At 35.2% G+C, this 10,754-nt stretch overlaps 1 protein-coding gene across 1 annotated transcript; it reads right to left on the bottom strand.

Annotated features, from left to right (window-relative positions):
- Nucleotides 1-1,503: 1,503 nt before the first annotated feature.
- LOC112522545 (lipoyl synthase 2, mitochondrial) lies at nucleotides 1,504-10,115 on the bottom strand. The gene is made up of 4 exons (XM_025131739.1): nucleotides 9,627-10,115; nucleotides 4,633-4,844; nucleotides 3,238-3,617; nucleotides 1,504-1,881 (listed from the first exon to the last, which is right to left on the bottom strand). The coding sequence occupies exons 1-4, from the start codon at nucleotides 10,046-10,048 to the stop codon at nucleotides 1,777-1,779; spliced, it is 1,119 nt and encodes a 372-aa protein (XP_024987507.1). The 5' UTR covers nucleotides 10,049-10,115; the 3' UTR covers nucleotides 1,504-1,776.
- Nucleotides 10,116-10,754: the final 639 nt, after the last annotated feature.

The raw sequence follows: 10,754 nt of genomic DNA, 5'->3' as shown, positions 1-10,754 counted from the left end.
GATAATTATCGAGTTCTAACAAAATATTTAATTATTATCTTTATAAGAAAATTATATTATTAAACCAAATATAAATTATTTCGTTATTGAACCTAAATTATATTATAATAAAAAAATTGAATTAAAAATTACACAAAAACTAAGGAACTTTAAATAGTTAATTTGATACTAATATCGATATATTTTTGTCAAAATTTTATGATATCTTCAAATTTATATTTTATTAAAAATAAAAACATTATTGTTTTTCCAAAATCACATAAAATCATATTATAACATTGACTGAGATAAAAAAGAAAATAAAATATTAAAATCAAGATGTATCTCGCTGCATTACGCGAATACCTTTCTAGTAGATTTTAGAAGGGGTTAGAAGGGGTGTTTTAGTATTTCTGGGACTTATTCTGTTAGCAGAGGAGGGCCTTTAGGTCAGAATAATCCTATTATGCTATAAATCAATGTCTGGGTGTATGAGAGTTCTTTGCAATTTGGTCAATGGCTCGCTTAACCGTATTTTATATGTGTCGAATCTATTTTGTTCGTGGTAAAGACAAGATACACTTGGACCAGAAAAACCTGTGCTCAAATGTAGCCTCTCGAATGCTAGTGTGTATATATATATAGGAGGTTTATTTTGCAAACCACGTTATTTGTACAAACCGTATATACCTCATTCAACCAATCATAATTTTTCATTTTGTTCATTTATTTGTAATTATGAAAGGTTGATTAATCTTTTTTATTATGAATGGTGTTAATCATGGATATTATCATTTTCATCATTTTAATTTCATAACCATATATGAAACAACTTCATCAAAAAGAAGTATTATATGAAACAATTTCATGAAAAAAATTAATAAGATTAAACAATGAAATCGACGGATGAGGGTGGTTTGCATGTTTTGTATAAATTGGGTGGTTTGTATTTGATCACTCCTCCATATATGTATATATGTATGTGTGTGTATGTATGTGTGAAAGTGAATATATGCAGGAATTTGACTGGTGAGGGGATGGGAGAGAGTTCTTTTTACACACACATATATACACATATATATATATGTGTGTGTATATATGTATGTATATATATATATATATATATGTGTGTGTATGTATGTATATGTGTAATATTAAATACGATGTAATATGTTCATTTAATTTTCTTTATGGGTAAAGACAAAATAGAAAAAAGACAGAGAATTTGTAAAAGAACAAAATACCTCGCACTTAACAAACATTTCTCAACAAAGTTTGTAGGAATTACGGTTTTAAAAGCAAATGAAAAACCACGGTAACCATTTCTGTACTTGTCGAAGCAAATGGATTTATGTTCGTAGTTTTGTGTAAACCCATAGTTTTAGGTAATCTTACGTTACCAACTAGTTCTTTATCAAAAACAATTAACTTATCAGCTAACAGCTAGCTTATCATCTAACCAGTTTATCCAACACGACATATGTGGCACAAGGAGTTCAGTTCAAAGAGCAGCACACTTTGAAGTTGAGCAAAGGGACTGTATTTTATTAAAGAGAGCATTTACAGTAATCAGTTTTAAGAAATCATTACACAGCAATGACATAATTACACTGAATGAGATACACAAGTAGCAGCAGCAGCAGCAAGTATAACCATTAACAATGGAAGGTCTCTTGCAGTTGAGCAGCAAGGTCCTTTGGTTAGTTCCATTTTCTTGTTTCTCAACATTCATCAGGATTCAAATATTATCGATTGCATAAAGGGATATAAAACGTTACAATTAACGGAATGAAGTTATTATGCAGATGCAGCACGATCTCTTTCTATCATTGATTTGATGTAAAACTCACCTGCTTTGTACGAGGACCTCACCATGGGGCCAGATGCCACATACCGAAATCCCTGCCACAAACACAAGGGAACCAAAAGCTCATTTATAACATATAATGCACCCAGGTAAAGAATCAAGGACATGATAATATAACCTTGAGGGCTAGCTCAACTTACAGATACAGGTTACCATCGGTCACCTGTTCGACTTTCCTACAAACCATTCGGGATTTTTCGGGCTATTATCTTTAGGGGCCATGGGATTAGTCGAGATGCTCACACACCCATGGTTACAAAAAAGAAAAAGTACATGATAATATATGGTCGTTTTTACACAACTGAAAAAGGTGTGGTAGTTCTGATTTCTGAGGGACCCCAATTTATTTCAAAAGATTTTTTAAGGTATCCCACAAGATTAATGATGTTTATGAGTGGGTCCTGCTTCCGTATTTCAACAGCACTCATGTGGAATACCATCACCTTGAAAGCAGTGCCAATATCAATTACCTTCTTAAAAAAGTATATGTACCATATTCTCTACCAAATATGTGTGGTCCCAAAAGCTGGACTGATATATTGCATTCATGAAAAGATCCAAAGTGCTACAGGTCATAAGAACCCCATCTACTTTGAGATATGATTCAATGGAAAGAAAAGCAAAAGGGCTGAAATCAGTGACTACTAGCTTGTTAAATCAGGAACTAAAGCTCAGCAGCAAGAGCTATGATTCATGAAATGGGTTCTCCGTTGGTCACTGCCATCAAGTCGAAGAAAATGCATGAAACGAATAAATACAACTAAACTTTCAGTTGACTAATGTGTTCAAAGTAGAATTGTGAGGTTATAGGTATTGAGGTCATGGGTTTTTCTAGACCGGTAGTCATTGATTGCATAAAATATTTTGATTATTTACTGACCTCATTATGATGGTTCTTAGATTATAGTCAGGTAGTGAATGTTGGTTCCCCCATGTGCATGGAGGGGTAAAATGGCTTGGCTCATCATATAGCAAAGGTTGCTAGACAGGTGGGGGTTACAAATGCATTAGCGTTTATGACTTTTTCTTTTTATGATGGCTGTTGGCTTTTCTGAAGTATATTTGTTTGTTCCTGGTTTTCAGGTTAGATAAAATGAACTTTATAGGCTGTGGTTGTCCCATTCTTTCTAAAAAGAAGACGACAAGATATAAGCAATTGATATTCCTGCCTAAAATAACCAAGAATGGGCCACTCTAATTACCAAATTGGTGAACTGCAACAACACTGGTAAATTTTGTAATTAGGATTTCATGTTTTTTACCCTTGCTGCAGTAACTAATTTATTTGAACAGTAAATTTTAATTTGTAAACTTAAGATCGAACTAGTTAAAATTTTGATAATAGTGGTTGTAATTTTAACAACAGATAACATAGATGGGTTGGAACATACCATCTCCATGCCCAGTAAACGATATTTCTCAAAAGCTTCTGGTGTTATGTACTCAGAAACTGGCATGTGACGCTTTGAAGGTCGCATGTACTGGCCAAATGTCATAACATCAACACCAGCTGCCCTCACCTTCTCCATTGTATTCACTACTTGATCTGGTGTTTCCCCACAACCCAACATTACTGAGGTCTTTGTAAGTGTGCCAGCTGGAGCATAGTCTTTTGCCCTCATTAAAACATCCAAGGATTGCTTAAAGTTGGCACGATGATCTCGTACTGAACTCTGAAGCTCTTCAACTGTTTCTATGTTATGAGCAAATACATCCAATCCAGACTTTGCAACTTTCTCCACACACGTGACATCCCCTCGAAAATCAGGAACTGTATAATTCATATGAACAAACAAAAAGCACATCAAAATGTAACCAGAAAAGGTCATGCACCCTTTCCCACTAGAACAATATCCAAGGTCTGAAATTGTGCTCAGCTAACGATGTATGCAACACACAAGCACACGAGAGGTGGGTAACTACATATAAGCAAGGAGGCATGGCTAAAGGTTTGACCTCTTTATGACATCCTGTAAAATCACAATCCAACTATTAACATCTTAGCTCGAAAAAGAATGAGGACAGCCCACTAAACAGTTTATTGTACACATAAAATCTATATACAGGTTTTTTCAATACATTAACCATACACTCAGTCCACATAATCAGACGTTCCTCAAATAATAATGAATTAAATGAAATAAAGAAACCTGAAACTTGTTGAGCCACTACAAATCAGCCATACAAGACAAGATCTTCTCTGCAAGCGAAAAGGACTTAAAAACACTCTGCATTGACCTCATTTTTGGAGTCTGTAAGCACCTTATGCATGCTTGGGCTATATACTTGATATTTCTATGATGTACAAGAAAAGTATTGCTTATTCTGAGAAGTTACTATTTTTCAGGCCTCTTTTCAAAATACCTAAGATGCCAACAGCAGTTTTTAAACCATAGAAACCAATATTCGGAATTCTTAAGATACCAACGACCTCTTTAACACATATTTAGCAATGGCCTTAAAAACTAAGAGAAGAAAAAATAAAATAAAAGCCACCAATAATTTTTTCAATGCACACAAAAAAACTGCCTATTTTCCTGAAAAAGTTACTATCTTTCAGGACCCGGTTTTCAAAGAACCTATGTGCCAGAAACAGTGTTTCATCCATAGAAACCAATGTTCGGAATTAGATATAGATAACCCTCTTTTACTGCATACTTAGAAACAACCTTAAAAACTAAGAGGGTGAAAAAATAAAATCAAACCGACCGGCATATCTGAGAACTGAGTTACAGAAATGACTCATCTAACTAAATGAAATATTTGAGACATGGAGCAAGTCATACCCAAGGCTTCTATCAGCATACTAGGTTTCAGTATCTTCAATTTCTGCACTGTTTCAGCAAAATGACCACTCCCTTGATCAGATAAATCATCACGATCAACACTAGTAATTACCACATAATCCAAACCCCACGAAGCAATTGCCTCGGCAACATTGGAAGGTTCATTTGGATCAGGAGGAGGTGGAGTGCGGGAAGTCTTCACATTGCAGAATCTGAAATAACAACAAACTACTATTATGATCCACATTTTATGATACACGGTTCACACCCATTAAGAAATGCAATTCGCAGGATTGGTAAGTAAATTCTGAGAAATCTAGAGGTCTAAAAAACTAATGAAGAGATTTGACTCGCACTGCTTCTAGAGTTCTTTCTTTACAAGTGGAACAGCAGTAGAGCACCAACCATGTAAGCTGTCTTAGAAGCACGTTTAATGTTCATCTACCACACAAGCATCATCCCCACCCCAGAAACAGTAATTCATCGATCCACAGAATAAAAGTTAATTGCTTACTCTCATTATACACTCTCTTTCCCTGGCAAGACAAAAAGCAGAGTACAAAACTGCCCTGTCAGTTCAGCAAATACGATTAGTCTTTTGTACCACGTCATCAAGCAAACATAATACAACAGGGTAAGCAATATTCTCTCCCTTAGAAGGCAAAACCACTAGGAAGCTAGACAACCCAGTTTATGATGGTAAGGTTCACTTCCTCCACCCTCTCAGAAAAGTGAATCCATGTATTTGAGGGTGTATGGTTGTCCATGGTTGCTCTATTATTGTTAGCCATTATCATCAAAATAATTGGTGAACATGTAGGAAATGAGGGTTGCTGGAGGAAGTTAGTGTCATAGGTGACTTATGGGCTTATGGCAACAGGATAACTACAATGTCTCTGAAATTTGCTTGGAAAAAGACCTAACTACGAAGCAAATGTACTTGGGATAAAGTGTCGTACCTGCATCAGGTACCTATTGGATGTGGATGCAGCTTGGTGTGACACAATACACAGGGTGCATGCCCTTTTACTACAGTTAGAACACTTGGGGTGCAGCTCCACTGTAGTTCCAATGTGTGCAACTTGACTTGTTTTTTGGAGAATTTGGATCATTATATGTTGTTTTTAATTCTTATATCAAGGTTTCTATAAGTATTCCCAGGTCCAAAAGACATCACCCTTCAAATAGGCACGAAAACAAATATTAACTGAAGACATCAAAATCCATATTTGATCAGAAAACAAATCCAAATTCATAATTCAACACCGGAAGATATTGTCCGAATCTGGATACTGGAATATGATTATGCCAGATTTACCGTATATGAATTGGTATTAGTTGACTAAACCAAAGTACATCTCTAGGGAGGGTATGATGTACGCAGCCTTTCCTCTACCCCAGGAAGAAGAGAGGTTGTTTCGGATATAAGGCTAGCGAATAATTTTAAGTGGACCTTAGGGATCCCGAAAGTACGTCTAAAAATTGCAAATAAATAAGTTTTGATGAGTTGATGAAAAGCTTGAGAGTTGAAACTGACTCAGGAAAGGGAGAAAGCATTGGAAAAGTAGAGCAAGTATGGACTGTAAACAACATGAAACAAGATTGAAACAAGTATAAATATTAAAAGCAAAACGAGAAGTACAAAACAATAAAACAACCTAACTTATAAGTGAGGCAAAAGAATCCTTTCGACTAAACTCGCACAAAAGCTACTCTTAACTATCCCCAAAGGGTCCCCCTACCTATCATAGAACTCCGATACCTAGTTGTCAGGCTCTCTAGCCCCCCCCTAAAAAAACACTCCCTACCACTCCCACCCTATGCTGTTAGAAGATGGTAAAGAGGTGGTACAGCGGTCCAAGAATCGTCATTCATATAATAACTAGAATTAGATATATGTGTGTATGTGTGTATTTTGGCAGTCAAAAGTCCATCTAGTAGTTATTGAAATTGCATATTAATATGTATGTTTTGACAGCTAAATACGAGCTCCTAACAATTAAAAGAAATAATTGAAGTCTCAAATATACTTATAAAGTCGACCAAACTAACTTCAGCTTCAACAATGACATCATTTCAAAACATTGTTGAGCAACTTCAGAACTCAGAAGTAATGAATTTCAGAAATCTTAACCTAAACCTAAAAGAGCTCGACGCTTGGCAAAAGAAAAGCTCCACACTTTGAGCCCAACTAACATAAAATATCAAGCATAAGAAAAAACACGAATTTAGCACCGCCATTGCAACTGAAAATTGTGGTCAAAATGTAGTAAAAAGCGCTGCGGCACTATGATTTCACACCGCTATTTAGCACTGTTATTCTCCCAAGGACCGCGAACTGCTATACCACCGGTATTGCACCGCTATAGCGGCACAATTAACAGCATAGCTCCCACCGCCCTCCCTCGACCACAGTGACCACATATCCTTACACAAAATCTGCAACCCTGGTCTAGTGTCTCCTCTCTCCACAGTAACTACTAACTAGTATTAGTTGACTATCTTTACATAATATAGGATGTATTATCTTCAAGTATTTGAAAATCAAAATATAACTAATTGAATAGTTAATCAAATCAAGCATAACCATATTCAAATTTGCATCTTCAAGCTCCAACTTGTTGGATGTAGATGTTTTGCTTATTACAGAATTTGAAATATTTGGCAACCAAGAGTAACAAATATTAAATTTGTAGGCAACTAAAGTTAGACGAATACAAACTCAAGCTCAAATATATCGGATGTGGATGTTTACTTATCTCCGAATTTAAAATCGCTTGGTAATCAAATTAATTTCAAATACTTGGATACCTTATATGTAGGTTATATAAACATGAAATATTTACACTTTCATGGATAAGGACTGCAAGATTCAAGGCAAATAGCAGGTTCATCATGATTTTATGTAGCTTTAACCTAGTTATTGTTAAGATTATTATCTCAATTATGGTTTGATTATTGTTAGAATGGTTACTAATTTCTATTAACCATTAGAATAAGTTTCTTCAATATTTACTTATCATTATTTTTAACATTTATCTTTATCATTTAGAACAGATGGTTGTTTTATTCATAGGATAAAGTGACAAACACTTACATTTATTGTTCGTATTATATGTGGATTGTAATTTCCAAATCAGTCATCAGAAGATTGAACAAAAAATCTATACGATATATTATCTTTGATTGTGTGAAACAATCCTTGTAGGTATGATGCCTTTGGTTAGACTTAGAGATTCTAGTGTAACAGAGTATGAAGCCTTAACAACCTAGTTCCCTTATTGTTTTCTTAGTCCTTTCTCTTCTCCCAAATCCGTCCTCCATCAGTTTTATATTAGAGCTGGAAAAACCTTAAATCCACCATAACAATCAGTTCAAACCTTCAAATCCTAGATCAAATCAGTACCTAAACCAAGGTTGCATCAGATCTCAAGTAGCTTATCTCTGCTTCTGAACGTTTTCTTTTTTCGTTCATTTGCAAATTTGACATATTTGAGTGATTTTCAAAAGTTCCCAATATTCAGGGAGCTTTCTGCAAAGTTTCTGAAGTTCAGTGGGTCTCTACATTTTTCTGGAAATCTAGAGACTTCTGTGAACTCATCCCGAAAATTCCCTTCAATTTCACAGAAATCCAGGGATCTCTGCTGAATGCACGTCAAGGTTTATGTAATTTGCAAAAATTTCAGACTTTTCTGTACTTCTCAGACACTACACACTTCATTAAAAATTCAAGAACTTCTATGAGTTTGCCATAACTTTCAAAGGGGATCAGCAATTCAAAAGAAAAAGAAAAGATATGATGGTGGATATCTTTTTATGACTACTTCAGGAAGGTAACCCAAGGCTTTCCTCCAAATGTCATTATTATGCTTGGTGTAAGATAAGGTCTTGTAAGTTGGTTATTGATACTAAAGTGGGATAGATATCGTGTCTAAAATTACTAGAGGAATGATTGAAGCTGAAACTTCAGCAGCATCCTTATATACAATTCATGGCTAAATAAGACACCGATAACAATTACATAGCAATGTGTAGTCCCAATTTCATTTGTTGACATTATGACTCAACTCTTATGATAGTGTGCCAACGGATCTAGAACAGAAGTTACTTGGAAGATCCTCGATGTATTGGTTTCAATGTAAGCATAACAAGACTGCTTAAGCCGAACATTGGCTTTAAGAATGAGTGATTGCCTTTCCCCAACCTTTCCTACACAACCAGACAGCTAATGCCTTCCATGTATCAAGCAAGGTTCCATAATTGGTACATGATTCCCAGATGCGGACTTGCGGTAATCTCGTAGTTTCTAAAAAGTGAAGATCATGGGGTTGGTCCTGCTTTACTTGTCGTCCAAATATCTCGGATCTGAATGTTCCTTTTTATCTATCTCTCCAGTCTTCTCTTTATTTTCTAATTTATAAGCACTTGTCTTGTCTGTTTGCTTCTCTTGTATGCCTCCTTTGTTGCTTGTTTCATGTTTTCTCTAAACATTTCTAGGCTCGTCATACCAGCAGAGTTCGACCAACAAGTACTTCAATGGATTATTTTCGCATGGGTAAAAACTTTGACAACATTTTTTTCTATTCTATTTAACATGTATCTATGTACATATGTGTGCCACAGTGATGTTATAGTACTTTTTAACAATACCGAATCCACAAAGCCCACAATTTTGTTATAGTGGTTAACCTTATTTTCCCATCTGGTATTGCGCCTTACATTTCAATTGTCATCACTAGCTTAAATTGAACTGCTTTAGTTTCTAATGCCCATTATTGTTTAACTCTCCATTAGCTGGGTCAATTCTACAGTTACTGTTGCTTCTCCCAGATGTCATGATTTTACATAGGTTATAATACAGGGTCAATTTTTGGCTGCCACTGAAGGTAAAATTTTATATGGCATCAATATGTCTCTTTGATGATATAAAACAATCAAACTAACAAATCCAACTACAACCATTAATGAAATCTGCACAAAAGACAATCACTTACCTGCAACCTCTAGTACAAGTATCACCAAGAATCATAATAGTAGCGGTGGCGGTGCCAGTTTCACCACCGGACCAACACTCCCCTAAATTAGGGCATTTGGCTTCTTCACAAACCGTATGAAGCTTCAATTCCCTAAGCTTCTTTTTAATATGCGTGTACTTTTCCCCACCGGGGATGGATTCCTTCATCCATTTAGGCTTGGGTAAGGGCTTCTTCTTCGTACCAACCTCAACAGAATACTCTTCATCGGATTGGAGGCGGATGAAGTCGGTTAAGGTGGGTGAATCGGCAGCGAGACGGTGGCGTAGCTCGGTTAGGGTTTGCGGTTGTTGGAACTGAGAAGAGAAGGTTCGAACTGAAACAGAGGAGAGGAGATTTGAGTTGATTAGGGTTCGAGACACAGATTTGAATCGAGAATGCATTTTGTTTTCGTGGTCTCAGAACTGATTTTCAGTTGAGGCTACGATAAATTGGCGAATGGCGAATGGCGAATGGCGAATGGCGATCCTTTTGTTGCCTGATGAGATGACTCATCGTGTCACGTGCCTTGCACGGGAGTAGGTAAGCTTGGTTATTTTGACCATACATGCATATCCTTTCTCCACACACTTACATCAAAGTAACAATTAATTTTGTTTAAATAATAACATTAATCTATATCTATATCTATACTATATTATAAAGCATTTGATAAAAACTCTTAAAAATCATTTTTTATGCGTAAAATACTGTTTATTAATGCATATTACTTAAAACTCAAGATTGCAAGTAGATTGTACATAAGTACAACTTATTAAAGCTTCATATTTGAATTCGTGTAACTAACTGTAGATAAACATACTCAAATACAGGATAAACATCTCATTTTAAATATAAAAAATCTAAAATATAATTAGGATAATCATTGAGTTCTAACAAAATACTTAATTATTATATATACTATATTATAAAGCATTTGACTAAAACTCTTAAAAACTCTTAAACTCTTAAAACTCTTAAACTCTTAAAAACTCTTAAACCCGTTCATCCCTATCTGATTTTATCCCATATCTGAATTCGTGTAACTAACTGCAAATAAACACAATCAAATACAGGATAAACATCTCATTTTAAATATAAAAAATCTAA

This window comes from Cynara cardunculus (genome assembly GCF_001531365.2).
Source record: "Cynara cardunculus var. scolymus isolate 2C chromosome LG 12, CcrdV1, whole genome shotgun sequence".
Lineage (NCBI taxonomy): Eukaryota > Viridiplantae > Streptophyta > Magnoliopsida > Asterales > Asteraceae > Cynara > Cynara cardunculus.
Note: the sequence above shows the minus strand (reverse complement) of the source record. Positions and strands in the feature narration are given on the sequence as shown.

Coding starts and splice junctions, on each gene's coding strand:
- LOC112522545 (XM_025131739.1), bottom strand. CDS start 10,048: ATGCATTCTCGATTCAAATCTGTGTCTCGAACCCTAATCAACTCAAAT. Junction 4,845..9,626: donor ACTTGTACTAGAGGTTGCAG/GTAAGTGATTGT, acceptor TTGTTATTTCAG/ATTCTGCAATGTGAAGACTT. Junction 3,618..4,632: donor TATGCTGATAGAAGCCTTGG/GTATGACTTGCT, acceptor TGAATTATACAG/TTCCTGATTTTCGAGGGGAT.